Raw genomic sequence first — 20777 nt, 5'->3', positions numbered from 1 at the left:
ACCTGATTAAATCTGGGTGCTTGCAGCAACTTCTGATGAACCGATCTAACATTCCTCGAAGGAACATAGTACTTTATTCTGGCGATCAGATAGGCCGGAACTCTGCTATGAAGTGCATTAAATGTGATGCAAAGCGCCTTGAAAGCTATTCTTTTCCGGACAGGTAGCCAATGGAGTGCCACCAATCGCTGGGCCACTGATTCATGCCTGGGAATATTCAAGATTATTCTGGCAGCGGCATTCAGCAGGCGTTGGAGCTTGCTCAGATGTTGATTTTGGATCCCAAGATACAGAGCATTGCCATAGTCCAACCTTGATATTGCGATGGCAATTACCACTGTTTTCAAGGTCCCAGGGGGAATAAAAGCTCAGATCTCTAGGTGAACATTCCAATGAACTTCAACTTTTTAAATGCCAATTTCAGCATTCATCTAGAAATCAACAATTAATTTGAAAATCAGACTCACTCCAAAAAGTGAAGTTTTGAACGTTGCCAGAGCTATAATGAGAATCAATTTGTCAGCCAGGCAATCTAAAGTGATCAAGAACTGATTATGTCGTCCTTGTCACTGCCACCAAAGTGACATATCTTCCTAAATTGCAACAATTTCACCTTATGCAATATTTCTGCTTTTTATATTCAATGTCTCCACAGGAAGGAAATGCAACAGACCTTTTCTTAATTGTGACAGTGGTGGATGAGAATTTGAGCTGGTACCTGAAGGACAACATCCAGATGTTTACAACGTGCTTTACACAGTCAGACAAGGAGGATCCAGATTTTCAGGAGTCTAACAAGATGAATTGTAAGTACATGTATATCTGTGAGCACCACACTTATACCTTTGTCTCCTCCATACCTGAGTTCGAATCATTGTTACAAAGAAGTCAGAGAGCATTTTCACATTTGATAAAAATTCAGGTGAAAGTTGGTTCACAAAACGCAGACAGTAGTTTGCAAAGAGGCTTCGAATTTCTGAACAATTACTATTGAATGACGTTATTACATTTCAAAATTCTTTCTTGTGATCTTAGCCATGAGAAATACCCTCTCCCCAAGATGAGAATCCATTTTTCCACATAATCTATCCCTATTGTATGGCCCCCTGCTCTAGTCAGAACCTGATGAGCAGGCCTCAGATAATGCTGCTGAGCTGTAAAATAACATTCCCATCCACTAGCATATGTTTCAGGCCACTAAGACAACACTAAGAAGTGCTAAATTGTATGCTGAAGTGCAGTGGGATTTCTTCTCCCACACAATAGTGTCTCACTCACATGATCTATTGTGCCATTTACCTTTGTGATTATGAGAGATGTGATAATGTAGTTATTTTCCAGCAAGGGTCATTAAGTGAAGTTAATTACATTGCTAGTGATCGAGAGAAATACCATTTATGTATGCCATTCAGGCCTCTAACATCTCCAAGTTTGCCACAAGCACTGGGCAGGATTTGCTGAACTGAGTAAAGCCAGTGTGACTTCTCCATCACTGTTTTCTTTGCAGTTGAATAACTTCTGGCTACCTCCATGCTCTGAGGGGGACTCCAGCTTCTGTCTCCCATAGGAGGAAGAAAAGCCTTTCTTCTTCAGATGGACTGAATGTATTATCAATTGGACATGTTATGGCTTGCAAAGAGAATTTTCTTTTTTATCTTAATAAAATTCATGAGGATCATATAAAGCATGAGCATCAGAAACTCTAATATCAAACTTGGGCTTCTTTTTCAAGTGTGAAGTTGATGCCATTGGTTATAGGAAAGGGACGTGGCCATGATGGTGGCCAGTTCATGGAACACTGACTAAGGTCCCCTATCTAAGATGAAGTCAAGTCTTTTACTGTTTTGTTGGTTCCTGTTTGAATCATATATAAACAAGGATAGATTTGTTGCAAAACATTTAGTTCATTTGCTTATCACTGTGATCATTCACATCTTGTTACTAGTTTTGCCCCGCATTAGTGCCGAGCACACACACTTGCACCATAATGCAAGGTTGTCAATGTGATGCCTAACATAGACTTTGTACTGGGTGGTCACCCTTCCAGTATAAAATAAAATGCTTTTACATACTTTAAAACTTTTCCCGTTTTGTAGGTGCATTGTACAATTCAGCCCACATACAAAGTTTGAGAAGTTTGAGGCATTTAAACAAAGCCCCAACATCATTTTCTGTCCAAATTCCTGTTTACCAATGTTAGCAGATAGGGAGATAGGGATTTGCATTAAAACCCCTGAGTGGTTGAGTGGGATTACCTTGGTAACACCCATGGGACATCCCCTTGACTCAAAGTAGCACAAAATAGCACAAAGCACAGCTTTTCCTTACTTTAGGGCTACCTTCTGGCTACTTTCTAACTCAAAAGTTAATGCCAAAAAGTAAATACCACTTTTCACGGATTTACAACACGTTGCACGACACCACCCCGATGCAAAATGTAAGTAAATAAGGCCCTTACTTTGGAGACCTTTGATAGCCTGCTGGATATCATTGCCTGGCACTTTCTCTTTTGTCATAGACATATAGTTTCCTTGATGTTTACTTGTGCATTAAGCTTCATCACCGTCAATCAAACACTACAAGATTGCCACAGAGGTTTTTTTGCAATTTGTAGCCTTTTCCTCCTTACTAAGACACTCTTAAAGATACAATTAACACCTTTCACATGAACTGGTCTGTATATGGTGGCACCATGGCTACTTTGAAGAGTCACTCTTATCACAGGAAAAAATAGTTTTAACAAACCTTCTCAGCATCCAGTCTTTGACAGAGAGGGTGCCAGGTCAAGGGAGTCCACCCGCAGAGTAAGCTGACGCTCTGCTGTTGGAAACCCTGTGGTTCCCCACCTCTAAAGAGGGCAGGGTAACCACATGGTAGGAAAGGCAGGTGAAACACCAATTTATAGTGGATGATACACTCTCCCTAACCCTAGATGACCTTCAAAGAAGAAGGGAGTGGTGGGTAAGATGCCCTAGCAGTTACAAAGGCTGGCATGCAAGTCCCGGCTTAGGTCCAAGGTTACGACGGTGGGTTCTTGCTGATCACAGTGTAGCTATGAGTCTGTGTAGTGTTAATGCCCACTTTGATGAAAAGGAGTTTGGAGATGACAGGCAACACAAGGAACCTAACATGACACCAATGGAGCTACTCAATCATAGAGGTAGGAAAGCATCAACAGAGTCAGGGGCCAGGTGGGCCCAAAGTGCATATTCAACTGGTTGACCCTGGAGCGTGCAACAATGACACGATCTGGTGAGGGCTCTGAGCCAAGATAGTCCAGTGAGGACATGATCGAGGAAAAACACCAGAGGCTATCATACATGGATAGTTGGTTTTTTGTCAAAATGTCTTTTTTTTAAGCATCAAACAAAGCATTACAAAGAGGGTAATGACCCCAAAAGGCACCCGAGGGTGCGCAGGTTCCGAGGTTGCAATACAGACAGCTATGATGGGTTCAGCTTCACATGATCTAGAGACCTGCCACATCCTCGTTCAAAATGAGTGATGCTAATTTAGAGAACATATATCACAAGGAGTTGCCGTAAACCATACACTCGACCTTCAAACACCCCCCCCCCCAAAGAACAACACCCCAACCTCCCTCCCCCCCCACCCAGTGGTGACTAGATTACAATGGAAAAGTAAGAAAATAAGACATATGAGGCAAGCTTTAACTTGAAGCATTGACTAGTGGAGAGATTAAGGCAGTATGGATAGTTTTTATTGTATATGTGTCACTGTTGCACTAACCTAGCAATCCAGATCCAATAGGAGTGATGTTATTATCCACAGTTTCCTGAACCCACTGATGACCATGCAAAAAGTATCTATGCCAGTCAGCAGTAGACTGGGAGAAGAGGAATTGCACCAGATGTAGAGAAACTGAGACACTGGATAGCTTCACCATACCTCTTCTTAGTGCTGACTCAACCTGCACCGCAGAAGCATTACTATTTTACAACACGAGCTTATTGATGTAGTACTTGTTCAATATTATTGCATTTCACTATATCTGCAGTGCTATCTGATATATTGTGGTAATCTCTACATAACCCACTCTCTTCAGTAGCTGATAACTCTTTGAGTTCCTAGACCTGGGATATGTAAATACCTTTTTAAAATTATATGTGAAATAACCTGAAATTTAATACACATTTTTTATACGGCAACATTCCTTGATTTAAAAATCAATTGGTGATATGAATGATTCTAAATATACATAGCTCATCAGCTTTAACAGAATGAATAGTCAATAGTATTTTGATTTCACTCGCAGCAATATACATTCACTTTCCACCACTTGCAATAACTTAATACCACACATGACTAAGTGTTGTAAACAAAGTATGCACAATATGGAGGATTCACTAGCTCCTGTCATGAATTTGTGCAATAGTGTTTGTTATCCTAGAAATAATGACTCCATTGTAGAGAGTTTGTAATCATTGAAAAATGACTTCATTGGCAAAGTCTAAATCATTGGTATCTAATGTTAATCCAGGATTCTTGTCTGAGAAGAAGGTCCTTGACAAGTCTCAATGAAAGTGCAATGAATTCCAGTCACTTGGCAACAAGATCCCAGTTGAAGCTGTACAGTATCACAAACGCCTAGGAAGGAAGGCTCTGAACCACTAGGAACTTGTGCACTGTGGATCTTAGATGGCTGCCACCATTGCTAGTCTTGAGAGAGAGTGCTGTTGCACTCTGGAAAATGAAGTCTGTCTTGATTCCAGGTGTCTGCTTCATCTAGTGCAGGTGTTGGAGCTGCCTGCAAAGTGTCACCCCAGGCAGCCCGTATTCCCTGGCTGTACTGCTGACCTCCTCTGCAGAGGGAGCACCATTGACGTTCAGAGGAGCACATCTCCATGCCTGCCCTTTTTCTTCTTATAAGAGAAAGTGTCTCTTGCATGGATATATAAATCTGATAATTTGGGGAACCCTCAGATTAAACTCCCAAGAAAATCCTTATGCAGCGAACATCCAGGGGTGAGCATCTTTAATTTCCAGAAACTTCTGTTTTACACCAGATTATCCATAAAAAAGTTTCTTTCGGCATAAATACTGTGGCCTAGCCATTGTTTACAAAGTCATTGCTCCTCTGGGTGTAGAGTTACTAATATTAACTCAATATTTCTGTCAGATGATGTTTATGCCAAGGTTTTCTGGTACCATTCCAGAAAATTCACAAAACGTTGCAGATTCCAAAGTCAAAGCTATCCTTAAATAGTCCTTGCATTATTTTTGGGATAGCCCTGAAGGACAACCCTCACAGTGAATTGCGTGACAAAAATGGGCCAACTCCTTTTCCTGCCTCAGCGCTCGAGCTGAGGCTTCACTCCCTGGAAAGTAAACATTGCCAATGACAATAGGTCTGGCTTTAAAGGAATGTTGAATGGTCATTTGCGGTTTTCCAAGTAAATAGCATGGGAATAGATGTGTATTTGAGTGGATGCAAAGAACTGGGAAATAATATTGGATGTAGGTAAAAAGGTCAGGTGACAGTTGTATTGTCAAGTCAGACCTAAAAATGCATGTAAGTTAATGACTGTCTTCCCCCTATCCCTTCTACTGCCAGAGAAAAACAACATAAATTATCTAGTTATCTAAGACATTTTATTAGACTTCAAATATCATGTGAGTCCCCCTTATAGGTCAGGTTTAGCGAGTTGGATAAATAAAAAAATGATCACAGCTGTGTGGAGGGAAAGCACTGTTTTTGTTTAAGCACACAACTTCTGTCTAGTCAGAACATGTACTCCTGGCTGCCAACCTTGGGGGCGGCACCAAACAATACCGGACTCACCATAGCGGGCACCGGGCAATCCCCCGGTGCACCACAAGGGTAGGGGCCGGTTTTGAGTACCTGGGGGACGATTTTCTTACAGGGCCGTTTTTGCAGCATAGCTGCAAAATCGGCCCTGCAACAAAATCGGCCGAAAACCGGCCCCGGCAAAGAGCTCGGCGGCACCTCCAACCCCCCCCCCCCCCCAGTGGGGAGGGGGGCCAGGCGAGCACTTTGCCAGGGCCGGTTTTGGTTCCCAGTCCGGCCCTAGTACCAAAGCCCCTTACTAGTGATGCTCACATAATTGTCCAGCAACAGCTGCACGGGAAACATCCTTTACCACGCAACTTTTACCACGCAGTGCCTTTACAACGCAGGTTTTACAACGAAAACCATTACAACGCATTGCACTGGGGGGCGCTCTAGGATAGAGAATAGTTTTAATTTACTATCCAACACCTTCCCTACTATCCACGGGGACTGGAGTTGGAATAGTAAATTAAACTATTTACTATCCAGCACCCCCCAAAGCAATGCGTTGTAAAGGCTTGCGTTGTAAAACTTGTGTTGTAACAGCATGCGTGGTAAAACCATGCGTTGTAACAACGTACATCCCAGCTGCACTATCAAGCCAGACCCTAAAAAAATATATTTCAGTGATGCTAACTCTAGAACCAGATGTGGCCCTTTGGACATGAATGACACAAATCCTGCTGGTACGGTCGCGACAGAAGTTACTTAATTAAATTCCCAAATCGTTATCCTATTGTTTGCGCTTATTATATCAGCTCATATGCCTACTACTAGATGGGTAAATGTGGGAAAATAATAATGCTGGTTTAAATCACACATTTAATAATTTTTTTAACATCTCAAATGCCTTTCTCCTTTCTTGTGCGTTCTTGCCAGCTATAAATGGCTATCTGTATGGCAATCAACCTGGACTGGATATGTGCATGGGAGACACTGTTTGGTGGCATGTAATTGGCTTAGGCACCGACACTGATATGCATGGAGTGAGCTTTTACGACAACACATTCTCAACCAGAGGGACAAACCGGAACACAGCCAGCCTCTTACCACATACGTCTTACACTGTCAAAATGGTGCCGGATACTGAAGGTGAGAGATTTAGTTTATGATTATTGTTCTCTGTGTTTTACATGTAACCTACCTATTATGTGTATGTAAGGGTACATAGCAATCCATGTGTTAAAAGTTGTTGCTGCACAACACATTCATTGAGGAATGCATCAGGCATTTGATACCACTTTCCTTAAAAGTTAGCATGATATGGTCTATTGGGCGAAGGTGGAAGAAACAGTACATAAAGCAAGGTTTGTGACAGGAAATACAGAAGATCTAGGGAAATATTAGTAAGGATACTTTCAAAATGTAGTACTTGGTATTTGATTATTTGGTGTACCGCATATATAATATACTAGCAGCCCGTCCCGACGTTGTCCGGGTATGAAATAGAATGTGTGTAATGTGTGTATTTGGCAAGGGCAATTTATTTTAAAATCTCGTGGTAGACAAAAAATGTTGTTCCATTAGAATAGGGACGGAGAAGGGCCAGCTGCAGCCCTGGTTGATGTTAGCAGGTGCGTGTAATTGGTGTAGTGATCCGCCGCCTGAGCCCGGCTACAGCCCTGGTTGATGTTAGCAGGCGCGTGTAATGTCGTTGAATGAGAGAGTTATCAGCCACGGGTAAATCTGTTTAATGAGAGAGTTCAGTGACAGCGAGTAGGAGAGGCTGCAGTAATTGTCCCCGCAGACACGCTCATTTGTGTGTTCCCCCGCTTGAGGCCCAGATGCAGGCCTGTTTGATGTTAGCAGGCACGTGTTCCCCCGCTTGAGGACCAGCTGCAGCCCTCGTTGATGTTATCAGGCGCGTGTAATTAGTGTACTGATCCGCCGCCTGAGCCCGGCTAGAGCCCTGGTTGATGGTAGTAGGCGCGTCTAATTTCGTTGAATGAGAGAGTTCAGTAACAGCGCGCAGGTGAGGCTGCAGTAATGTTACTTACCAGGCCTCCAGCTGAACGCGTTGGTCATGCCCCCTGCACACGGCGACAGCAGACGATCTTCTGATTAATGTACGACCCACATGGCATGAAGGGTGGAACGTAGCACATGCCCCCAGCGTTTCTCACACCCCCAGCGTGCCCCTTCATGTGGTGCAGTTGCGTTCACATGGCATGAAGGCCGGACACACGCCCCCAGCGTTTCTCACGCCCCCAGCGTGCCCCTAGATGCTGCGCAGCAACGTAATTGGCGCTTGTATGTATGACTCACATGGCATGAAGGGAGGACACACGCCCCCAGCGTTTGTCACGCCCCCAACGTTTGTCACGACCCCAGCACACGCCCACAGCTCACGATGTGATGGCCGTACCACGCGCCCCCAGCGTTAGTCATGCCCCCAGCCCACACCCATAGCACAACGCATACACGCCCACAAGGGACTACTTTGCTGGCACGGTTCTTTTACCTTTTAAACGTATATGGTGTCCTACGGTACAATTGTATGTCTTGCACTGTATGATTGTGATGAACACCACTGTTTCTTGAAAAGTTAATAAAAACAATAAAAAAAAAAAAATTATATGGTGGCCGTCTGCATAGCCTATGTCCTTCTGCTGCAACTGCCCTTTCCAACGCTGTATTGGGTGTTGTGATTGGTGCTGTGGTTACTGAGATTACGCGCCTCAAATGTTTGGGCTCTCTCTTTATAATATTAGTATGGATCTATGCTACTCTTCTTGTCTGATTGGGGTATTCGGTATGATGCCTGAGCACAGGTATTATATGGTATTTATGTTATTAAATTCAGAAAACTTCAATAATATAATTATAAAAAAGCACAAATAGGTTGCAGTTCTTTAGCATTTGCATGATGCCTTTCAGTTTACCACACATTTTTAAAGAGTTTTATGCCCGGCATATACAGGATAAAAAATAACCCTAAATGTGCACCTACCTTATTACTTGTCATCGGTCAGGTGAAATAGGAGTTTTTAAACAGTGAGCCACAAACATGCATCCTAATATACAGAATGCATCTTGAAACACACAAAAATTAGAATGGAATTGGTTGAAGTTACATTTCTCAACCACTGGGACTACTCAGTTTGCTCCCTCAAAGTAGAATTTCATCATGTGCTTTTGGCACATTAAAATCAGCCCAACATGAATATGTGGTGAACTATGTTATCCACAATGCTTGCAAACAGCAATGTATTGTGGGAACCTGAACCCCAATAATTCACTGAACCCCAATATTTTAATCACCCCCAAATTTATCTGTGGCAGCTCAACTCCAGCATTCTTGATCCAGCAATAAGAGACTTCAAGCCCAGCAATATTAGCAGAGTGCATTAAAGAGTAACTGAGTTCTAGATAGATTGATAATTAGTTTTATTACGAAATTCACAAAATAGGCATTAAAGAGAAATGCAGTAAATACCATGAAGGATGAGATACAGGGTAGAAAATCACAAGTCAGAACTCAAACCAAACCCAGATAAACAGGAAAAGTCATATATAGAATAATCAGCATCTCTGAAAGGTTCGGGAAGACCATCAATAGTTTACTGTGAGAATCATAAAGAAACTAACAGCATCTCTCAGTAAGAGAGGGAAATGTCACAATAATCAGACCCAACAGAAAGTGGGAAGTCATCATAAATCGAGCCGTGTTTTTAGTACAACAGAAAAGTTTCTCTCTTTCCCCTAAAAACAGGAGATTTTATACATAATTTACACACAGACAATAAGAAAAACTGCAGATTTAGTACAGCATGACTAGTGATACCATATACTGGACCAATCAGAAGCGAGATCTTCATTAAAAGTTTATAACACTAACCCATTTCTTAGGTAGTCAGGAATCTTCCATTACCATTCACAGCAACAACAGTCCAGAGCTGTAAAATACAATATCAAACATTCTGAAACAAAGACTTATACACTAGTATGCTAGCAAGCCTGCATCGGAACTTCCAGCGAAAGTGTCCTTCAGAAAGATATATCAGGATCACAATAAAAATGTAATTCACAATACATGCTTGATAAGGAAAATAACCAACTGCGTTAGATTGTGCCGTGCTCTGAGAAACCTGTGGGGAAAGGCGACTTGCAGGGGGACATTGATTGGGAGGGGGAAATAAACAAGAGCAGGATGACCAAAACACAAAAAACTACATCCATCTTAACCCCTCCCCTGCTGGTGACGGAACCACTCAGTCATCAGCTGCGGTCGCGCTGTGCTGATGACGGAGCGGTTCCGTCACGGCGCGCCTGCGCGGCACGAATTCCGCGCCTGCGCGGCGCGTTCTATTGTGCGGGCGGGGCCGTGACGGAACCTCTCCGTCACGAGCACAGCTCAACCGCGGCTGGTGACGGAGCGGTTCCGTCACCAGCATGCGGCCGCCACGCGGCCGCCCCGCCCCCCTTAGCACTGCGGCGGAATAGCCGCCGCAGTGAAGGGGTTAAAAAATAGTGTCTTTACAAAAATGTGGCATAACTAAACTACATTAATAATTTCACTTCTAAACATTTAAATTCATTTGTTTTTAGTGCAACACCAATATTCATCAGTTGCGACTATATTCATCATGAAAATCATTAGTATGCACAAATTAACTGTTACTCAAAATTGTACATTAAAAAAACTTTAACTGTAATTTGTATATAAAATTACCATTCTGTGCTTACTTTGTGCAGGTAGTTGCAGATGGCACATTCATTTAGGTGGGCCAGGAGTAATTTATTTAAGCAGAAAGGATAAATAATTTGCAAGAGTGCATTCAAGAGAGTACATGCAGGTTTTGTGGAAGAAAGAGGCATGAGGGAGAGTCCAAGCTAGCCAGACTTCATTTGACAACCATTGCAATCAGCAGTTCCAGCAGCTCTTTCCTAAGAAAATCAAATTAAGCACTGGGATTGCTCTCAGCATTGTTACAGGATGTGGTGGCCTGCATCTTTACTGACTATGGGCCAGCAGGAGGTCACTCTAGGTCAATTACGAAGCCCTTGCAAAGAAAACCGGTCCTAGGATGCTTGATTCCGGTCCAGGGAAGACATGGCGTGGCAGTTCGGTCTGGACTGTTCCCATGAGGCACAGGGTCAAGACTGATTTGCATATGGCCATGTCTGAACTGGGGTGGCTTGATGAGCAAAATAACGATGGATTAAAACCAGATCTGTGAGTGGGGGTGAATGTTTTGCCATTGTGCAACATTCCGTCCATCATCTTGTGTGTTTTGCTGTTCACCCTATGTGGGAAGGGTATGCCCAGACGTGGGTCCCGTGCTCACTAAGCCACTGAAGTCAAGCTATCCTGGCTGAAAACGGCTGATAGCCAGAAACCGGTCCTAGGATGCTTGATTCCGGTCCAGGGAAGACATGGCTTGGCAGTTCGGCCTGGACTGTTCCCATGAGGCACAGGGTCAAGACTGATTTGCATATGGCCATGTCTGAACTGGGGTGGCCTGGTGAGCAAAATAATGATGGAATTAAACCCAGATATGTGACTGGGGGTGAATGGTTTGCCATTGTGCAACATTCCGTCCATCATCTTGTGTGTTTTGCAAGAAAACAAATGGGACATGAAGCCCAGGAGGATTTGGTGGGAGGAGGTACCTACCATCAACAATTTATCTTTTTTTTTTTGTGTAAAATTGTTTATTTTGCAAAACACAGAGAAAAAACAGTAAACAAAAGTTACCGCATCGGGTGCATAGATGATCCCACACAGTGGGAAAGCAATAAAGCAAGACGAGGCAATAATGCAATGCAAGAGAAGCGAGTAGATGCTAGGCTCCAGCATCCGCAGAAAAGATGTAGTCTCGTATGTAACCCCAGGCGGGGAATACTTCTAGTCCAGCCGGTAGAAGTTCAGAGTCACAAAGCCATTAACGAAGCCTCGTCCCAGCGGCACAGATGCCCCAATAGCGGAACACAAACTTAACTTCCCTCATCCCACCCCCCCCCCTCCCGTGACGGCGCCTCATCCATTCCTCACTCACCCATCACACACACTTAGAGCTGAAACAGATGTAGGGTCCTCAACGATGCCGGGCAAACTGCCGAGGGTAAACCAGTAGAGAGAAAGGACACCAGGGGACCCCATGTGTGCTTAAAGTTTTTGTAGTTGCCTAGGAAGATGTCCGCCATTCTCTCAAGACTCAGAAGCCTCCACAGCCTAGCGTGCCAAAGTGAGATCGCCGGTGCCTCCTTCCGTTTCCATGCTGCCGCCAGCGTGAGCTTGGCAGCGCCGAGGCAGAGCCATAGAATCTTCTTGTCCGCGCGCGTCTGGTGCTCAAGGCCAGGATCCCGCAGGCCCAGGAGCACGGATGCCAAAGAGTTATCAATGGGATACTGCAAAATATCTTTAATATGGGATAGGATCTCGTCCCAGAAGGGTTTGATGAACGGGCAATCCCACCAGATGTGGCGGAAGTCCCCCAGTAGGCCACAGCCCCTCCAACATCTATCCGAAACGACCGGGTAAATACGGTGAAGTCGGGCGGGGACCATATACCATTGTGTGAGAGTCTTCAAGTGAGCCTCCCTCAGTAGAATTGAGTGGTTAAATTGCGTCATGTCCCTCCACAACGCCGACCATTCTCCATCGGCGATGTCCCTCCCCACCATCTCCTCCCATTGTTCCATGTAGCGCGGTCTAGGAGAAAGGGCAGAACGAAGCAACAGTTGGTATAGAAAGGAGATGGCCCCCTTCATGGCAGATGTTTTCAGCAGGAAGGCCTCAAATTCGGAGGGAGGCCTCGTGGCAGCCTCCCGAACTCCCGGTGACGTGGCCCAGTGGAGCAGTTGTAAATGCCTGTATTTTTCAGTTGGCTGCACTTGGTAATCCCGCATGCAATTCTCAAAAGTCAGGGGATCAGAGCCGTGGAACAGATGGAGCAATGCGCGGCATCCTCCCTCCCTCCAAGTATCAAAGGGACCCTCGGCGAGTGCCGGCTGGAACGCCGGATTGAAATGCAATGGAGTGAATGGAGACGGGAAGGTCGTCCATCGCTCATCCCCCGCCAGGGTGTCCCACACTTTCAGTGTAGTCCCTGTGGGCGTACTAATGTACGCGTTCACCGGTCGATCACGCTTGGGCTTCCAGGCCAGATCCCAGATGGACCGGCCAGTCACGCTCCGGTCCATATGCAACCAGTGTTTGTCGGAAAATTGCTGTGACCATTCCACCATGACTCTTAGTTGGGCAGCTTTATAATAGAGGTGTAGGTCCGGGAGGCCGACCCCTCCGTCAGCCCGCAACCGTCGCAAGAGTGCAAACGAAAGCCGAGCCCGACCTCCCTGCCAGACAAATTTTAAGATCAATGTTCTGAGCTGTCTAAAAAATGAAGTGCTCAGTGGAATCGGTAGGGCCTGAAAGAGATACAAGTATTTAGGGAGAAGGACCATTTTAATGGCATGCACCCTACCTAACCATGACAGGAATTTGGGCTTCCACTTCTCCAGTTCGGCCCGCGTCTTGGCCACCAAGGGTGGGAAGTTGGCTGCAAATAAGCCACCCACCGTGGGAGTGAGGTGGACTCCTAAGTAAAGTATCGAGCCCGAAGCCCAGGCTAGTGGCGTCGAAGTTCTTACCTGAGCAACGTCGGTTTGTGATAAGGTTAAATTCAGGACATAAGACTTGCCGTAGTTTACCTTGAAGCCAGCCACTCCCTCGAATTCCAGCAAGATATCCCGCACGCATGGGAGAGAGTTAGCGGGGTCAGCCACTGACAGCAGAACATCATCCGCAAAGAGAGAGATTTTGTGCTGCTCCCCTGTGAATAGAATGCCCTTCACCCCCTCATGCTCCCGGACCGCCATCGCCAAGGGTTCAATGCTAAGCGCAAACAATAAGGGAGAGAGGGGGCATCCCTGTCTGGTACCTCGCGAGTGCTGGAAAAAGGCCGATAGGTGGCCGTTCACCGCCACCCTCGAGCGCGGGCTACAGAAATTAGCCCTCACCATGGTGATGAACCTGTCGGAGAACCCAAACGCCTGCAACGTGTGAAACAGAAAGCTCCAGTCCACGCGATCGAAGGCCTTCTCCGCATCTAGGCCCACCAATACCGCCGGAATGCGGAACCTGTTCGCCTTCTCAATGAGATGAATCACCCTGCGCGTATTGTCGTGCGTCTGGCGGCCTTTGATAAAGCCGGATTGATCCGGATGAACAATCGCCGGTAACAAGTCCTGGAGGCGGCTCGCTAGTATTGCCGAATACAGCTTTGCGTCAATATTAAGCAAGGCTATGGGGCGGAAGGAGGGACAGAGCTCAGGATCCTTCCCTGGCTTCGGCAGGACCGTAATCACCGCTTCCGCCAGAGTCCCGGTATTCACTCCGGACGTAGCCATGTCATTAAAGAGGGCAACTAGAAAATCGCACACCTCAGTTGCGTAGGTTTTATAGAAGACAGCAGTGTACCCATCCGGGCCGGGGGCTTTATGTAATTTCAAGTTTTTAATGGCGGAGAGGACTTCCTCCCTCGAGATCGGAGCCTCTAACAGATCGTTCCACGCCCTGGAGACCTGCGGGAGCGGCAAGCGCTGCAGGAACTCCCGCTGCGCTGTCGCATCCAACTCCTCGCCCGTATACAAATCGGCATAAAAGCGGCCAAATACGTCCGCCTTCGCCCCGTCCCGATGATAGAGAACTCCTGCGGGGTCTCTGATCCCCCCTATGTATTCTCGTTCCCTCTTGTCCCGCAATTGCCGGGCCAAGTGTCTGCCAATCTTATTGCCACTAGAGTATGAATGCCGCCCCAATCGCAAGAGAGTAAGCTCGGCTCTATTTGCATAGTGTGCCTTCAATTTGCCCCTAACCGCCGTAAGCGGACGCAGGGTCACCCTCGAGGGATTGAGCTTATGAGCCCTCTCGAGTTCAAGCACCTCGGCTTCCAGTGCGTCCCGTTCCTTTCTACGCAGGGTGTTAAGTTGCGAGTTGAGGCCCAAGCACGTCCCTCTGATCGTCGCCTTAATGGCGTCCCATGTAGTCGTCAGAGAAGTATCCGACGGTGGATTGCAGCCGAAAAATTCACGGATGGCCAGGCGTAAGGCCTGGTTGGAAACCTCGTCTCTAACCACTGACGCCGGGAAGTACCACTTTCGGCTCGCGGTGTCGGGTGGCGACCAACGGAGAGTGAGCACCAAGAGACTGTGGTCCGACACCGAAATCGGACGAATGGCGGCATCTAAAATGTTCCCTCTGAGGGACTGGCTAAGAAAAATGTGATCCAAGCGAGAGTAGGAGTGGTGCACATGTGAAAAGAATGTGTAGTCTTTCATGGCAGGGTGGAAAAAACGCCATCCGTCTACTAGACCCAACTCCCCCACCCCTTGCTGCGTGGAATCCGAAAAGACCCCTGTGTCCGCCCTACGCCCCCCCGAGCTGTCCAAGTCCCTGTCCCACACCAAATTAAAATCTCCCAACAGGAACAAGAGCCCCTCCGCAAAGTCCCCAATCTTCACCAGCAATTCTTGCAAATACTTGTTCTGACCTGCATTGGGCAGATATACCACCACAAATGTACACAACCTGCCCTGAATGTGCCCCTTAACCATCAGCCATCGACCCTCCTTGTCGTGTCGGACCTCCACCGGTTGAAAATGCAACGTAGCCCTGAACAGAAGCGCCACCCCCCGATGCTTCGTAACAGCAGAGGACCTGTAAACAATGGGGTACGCCCTATGGCGGAGCCTCGCCTCATCCATCCGTGCCAAGTGGGTTTCTTGCAGTCCAACTACATCAAGTTGATGATCCATCACATACTTCAGTACTCTCTGCCGCTTCTGTGGCGAATTCAAGCCCTTAACATTCCACGTCCCTACACTAAGCGGCATAGCGGAAATAAAACCCAGAAATCGCTCTCAGCATGCCAAGTGCCACCCACCCCGCATTCAGCCCCGCCCTCAGGCAGCAGACAACCAGTAGCTTCCAGAACGTTCGCGGCACGAAAGCGCCAACAGTAGAGTACGTACTCAGCAGCAGACACATAACAAACATCCCCTTCGGCCCTCCGTCACGGGTCCCTCCCCACCGTCCCCAACAACCCCCATCCCAACCCCACCCCAATAGATAAGCAAACCAAGCATAGCACAAGTCATGGAGCCCCCCCGACCCCGAACCCCCAAACTCCCCAACACCCAACCCTACCCGTAGAGAAAGGAACAACAAACAAAAGAAGTGGAAATCATAAAGGATAAAGAGAATACTCATCAGTTCCAGTAGTCCAAAGTTCGTGAGGGGCCTTCCTAACCGGAAGTGGTGCAGGGGCGCCAGTTGGTCAACCCCCGCGGCCATGGTCCGGGGTGTCTTCCCAAAAAGTACATCCATACCCCAGACCGAGGCACCGAAGCCCCTCCAGCGCCGATCCTGGTCAGTTCAAATCCGTGGTGGTCATGCCGCTCCAGAGCTTTGTTGCGTATCCGCCAGAGTGGCTGAGGCCACCGAAGCCACTGCTTCGGCCCTTTCCTGCAGACCAGAGGCACGATCCGGCCGCCGCCGGTCTGGGGAAGCTCCCACCCTATGCCAAGAGGACGAGCGGTGACGTCTCCGAGATGGCGAAGCATTCGCCTCCTGTGAAGAAGGGACATCCTGTAGACCCAAGAGGTCCTTTGCTGCTTGGAGAGAATTAATCTGTGCCAGCCGATTCTGCCATCGGAAGATGATCCTGAAGGGGTGGCCCCATGAGTAGGAGATGTTACGTTCTCTCAAGAAGGAAGTCACCGGACGAAACTCCCTCCTCTTCCGCAGTGTGGAGGCTGCCAAGTCCTGGTACAGCTGAGGGGCATGGCCCCTGAATTGCAGTGACGTGATGGCCCTGGCCTTGCGGAGAATGCGTTCTTTGATTTGGAAATCATGAACACAGACGAGGATGTCAGGAGGGGGACCCCCTCCTCGCCTAGGCAGACCCACTCTGTGTACTCTATCCATCTCGATTTCCCTCACCTCCTCCTCGTCCAAGATCTGTAAAAACAAATCCCGGACGTAGCCACGCAGGTCTCCCGCCTCGCCATCCCATGGCACAGCCCGAATGCGGATGTTGTTCCTCCTGGAACGGTTTTCCAGGTCCTCCGTGTGCAACTGTAGGTCCAGATTCTGTTCGGTGAGGCGGATGATATCTTGTTGCAGCAAGTGCACATCGTTAGCCGTGCTCAAATCATGGTCTTCCAGGGTCGCCACTCTCTCGCCAATGCCGTCCACGTCTCTGCGCACTTCCCTCAGGTCAGAGGCCAATTGAGCCCGGAGCTCAGAAATATCCTCCTTGATGGATGCAAATAGTTCAGACATGAAGGCCTTAGTAGCAGGCGCCTCGTCGTCCGACACCTTCTGCGAGCCACTGGCCCCCGGGGACGCCGGCTGCTGAGAGGACTTGGAAGCTCCATCCTTACCCTGTCGACCCCCCTTTCGTGACAAGGTGGACATCTTGGCTGGTGGTACGCAGACCGGGGGAACAGACCCCCCCAGTCAGACAGGAATCAGGCGCTATGGGAGCTCGTGGAGCCCGAGGGTCGCAACGCTTCCTTCCAGGCAGCTCAAATGGAACCCCCTCACTATCCAGGGATCACCGGAAGGCAGATCTGAAGCAGGCGACCCATATGCTGGGGGTCAGGGGTCCCTACCACCAACTATGTGCGATCAGGAGGCAGGGCTCGTTAGGGCAATGTAGTCACAGTCCACTCCGTGGGTAGCGCTATCCACGCCGTGGCCTCCGGGAAGTAACTGAACTGGAACTGCGTCAGACTCAGATGAGGTGCGGTCCCAGGGGCAAGGGTGCAGCAGTCCGGCCCCAGCAATCCGTTCCCCTAACGGGGTCTGTGATCCAAACGGCTCTGCACTGCTCACTCGAGGCCGTGGATCACGACGCAGGTCGCCCTGGCACCACGTGGCAACTGCAATCATCCAGCCAGCCCCCGCCTATAGGCCAAATGCAGTGTTGCAGCAGTTGTAGATAGCGCCAGGTCCCGCTGCCCCAGGTATCACGGCCGCTCCCGCCCCCTCCTGGGGAGGCACTCACCCTGCCGACAAGCCCTCGCTCGGACCGGCACCGCAGCCGGGCCCTTACGTCGACCCTGCACCGCCTGTTCCACTATCAGCACTGGGCCCCGCGTGATTCCACTCCCCTCCAGTGGCCCTGGTCTGCGCAGCCCGCCGGTAGTCTGCCGGTTCTGGACGCTCCGTGGCGTGCTTACCGCACCTCCTCTGTCCGGCCGCCGGAGTCACCTCCACGTTCCGGCTGTCCCCTCCGTCCTCTTCAACAGGGCTCCGATGCCCAGGCTCGTTTCCCTGCCGGCAGGACCTCTGCCCCCACCTCCGGCAGGCGCTGAATATACACAGGCGGCACCTCTCCAAGTGCCGCGAGTGCCGCAGGTCACCACGCCGGCTCCCCGACCACGCGAGGCCGGTGCTTCACAGGCCCCAGAGGCGAGGTATCCCCGCGGACGTTCCCAGGGTCACTCCGCTCCTCTGAAGGCACCGCTGCACTACGCTGCGTTGGGGGCCCGTCCGCCACCCCTCTGGACCCGGGCAGCTACACCAGGACCGTGCTGTCAGTAGCTTTTTCGGATCGGCGCCGGAGAGACCTGAAAAAGCGTCCTACTCCGACGCCATCTTGGCCACGCCCTTAACAATTTTTCTTTTAATTTGGTCAAATGATTAAATTTACTGCACAGTTTTCCAAATATATTACCTAAGAATTTATTCATATCACAGGCCGTCCAGAATACAAATGCATCAAAAAGTCATATTCTTCAGTCTCTAGAGCAGTATCCAACGGTGTTGTCTATCCATAGCCACAAAGCATTTATGTGAATGTAAGAAAATTCTGGGTTTACTCAGGATCCTTGTGTCAATCTGTCCAGATAGCACAGCTTTGAGTACTCCCGGTGGCCCATATAATCAGTTCCTTCCTCACTGAAAGTAATGCATTTAACAATAAATCAGGGGCCATATTAAATAAAGTGCCCTGGGGCAGAACTGGTATGTGTGTCTGCTTTCTGCACCCTGCGGGACACTTCAGTATTACTGGAGGGTTTTGCACCTGCTTGTGCTGCCCCTTCTGTAATGCATATCAACAAGCACATCTAGCACTGTTGTGATTCTTAGGGGCACTCCCTCATTTGCATAGGGTCATGCCTTCATACAAATGAGAAACTTTGCCTATGTGCCCAATCAATAGTATAGATGTGAGTTCAGCGACAAATAGGCTATCAGGAGGTGTACTGACTGTGCACCACAAAGATATGTGGTGTACAGTCAGTGCACCCACCCAGGATAACCCTTGTGTGGGGAGAAAAGGGGACCGGAAGCCCCTTAGACATCCTCCTTTGTGAAGCAGGCTGTGTTGCCGCCTGAATGTCCATCTGTCCGATGGTCCAACTTTAACTCATTCGAGGCCCGCAAAACAGGCATGAGTACCCAAATGCCCCGTGGGTAATGCATTATCTGTTTGCACCTGGCACACCAAGTTACAGTAGTTGTCTGGCACAAACAGGGACAGTGCACTTTATGTGTAATACAGCCCCAAGAGAGCTATGGCTATAAACATGTCTGAAACAGAGACAGTCCAAATAAAGTGCAACTATTGACAAAGTATTTATGTATGTGGTAGTCGCATAGCACAAACCTAACCAAAAGGCAGCAGAACGTTGTGTCACTGCAATGGCCATGGTTCCGCCCCCCCCCCCATCCTCTTTGGATTATGCCTTGGGAGAGCGAAACCTACTGCTCCCTCTGCACTTCAGGTGCAGGGAGACCAACAAAGTGCCAGTGGGCTCCCTCTTTTTCTGGCTAAACTTACCTCCCAGCGGTTGTCCCACTGGTGCAGTCTTCCCTGACGGCAATCTTCTCTGAGGGGAATGGGGTTCCCCTTAAGAGAGTCGCATAGCGTCTGTTAGACCTGACAGCATTAGTATGGTCTTCCCCCAACTTTTTTTCCTGCCTCTCTCTATTTTCTGCACCCATTTTTGCCAGGCTGTAGGACTCTGCGCACTTTAGCGCTGCAAATCAGTGCTTGTGCTCTTTCCCCTAAAACATGGTAACATTGGATCGTACCCATAGGGCATATTTAATTTACTTATAAGTCCCAGTAATGTGCACTACATGTGCGCAGGGCCTATAAATTAAATGGTACTTACTGGGCCAACAGCACTTATTGTGTTGCCCAAGTAAGTAGCCCCCAACCATGTCTCAGGCCTGCCATGGCAGGGCCTGCGCATGCAGTTCGCTGTCACTGTGACTTGGCAGTTAAAACTACTTGCCAAGCCCTGAACTCCCCCTTTTATTACATATTAGTCACCCTTAAGGACGGCCCTTGGCAACCAAGAGGGCAGGATACTATGTAAGCAAATGGAAGGAGATGTGCTTGTATGCTTTACATGTCCTGGTAGTGAAAAACAGCCTTTTTCACTACGTTGAGGCTACTCCCCTCAGAGACGAGCATTGGGAATTCCCTTACATGCTTCTAAGTGGTAATTCCTGATCCCAGTGGAGTATCTTTATCATGTTTGATATGGGTTGAATAATAGTGATAAATGTGCTTTGCGTGTAAGGTTGGAGTTAACACTATTAGAGCAGAAGTGCCACTTTCAGACAATGGGCTTTTGTCTGCTCTTTACTTTGCTCCATGTGCCCTCTAGCCTGTCTCAAATACCCAACTGGACGGGTGACGTATCCCATTCATGCATTCCTCCCCGACAACCACAAACACAGGAAGACCAGAGGTGGCTTAACACCCCTCTGTATAAATCTGATATTCCGATGGCCGGCCTGGGCAGATGGAAGGAAAGGGGGCTCACACCAGGGCATCAAAGAGTAATGACCTGACCCCTCACATATGGCTGGTGATCCCCATAGATAACCTGGCAGACAGTAATAGCTTGAATGGGGTGCTCATTCACTTCAAAACCACTCTTTGAAGTGTTCCTCAAAAGCACAGTTGGATATAAGTACTGGGTCTCAGACCCTCCC

The 20777-nt window shown here is 48.1% G+C and overlaps 1 protein-coding gene across 2 annotated transcripts in view; it reads left to right on the top strand.

The window, feature by feature from the left end:
- Window positions 1-20777, top strand: part of LOC144792820 (ceruloplasmin-like) — a 477616-nt gene that overhangs the window by 239350 nt on the left and 217489 nt on the right. For both annotated transcript variants that reach the window (XM_078668018.1, XM_078668019.1), the window contains exons 10-11: window positions 656-806; window positions 6692-6904. In XM_078668018.1, the coding sequence (XP_078524144.1) occupies window positions 656-806; window positions 6692-6904 (364 nt within the window). The remainder of the gene's footprint in view (window positions 1-655; window positions 807-6691; window positions 6905-20777) is intronic.

This window comes from Lissotriton helveticus, chromosome 11 (assembly GCF_964261635.1).
Source record: "Lissotriton helveticus chromosome 11, aLisHel1.1, whole genome shotgun sequence".
NCBI classification, from domain to species: Eukaryota; Metazoa; Chordata; class Amphibia; order Caudata; family Salamandridae; genus Lissotriton; species Lissotriton helveticus.
This window is presented reverse-complemented; position numbering and strand designations above follow the sequence as displayed.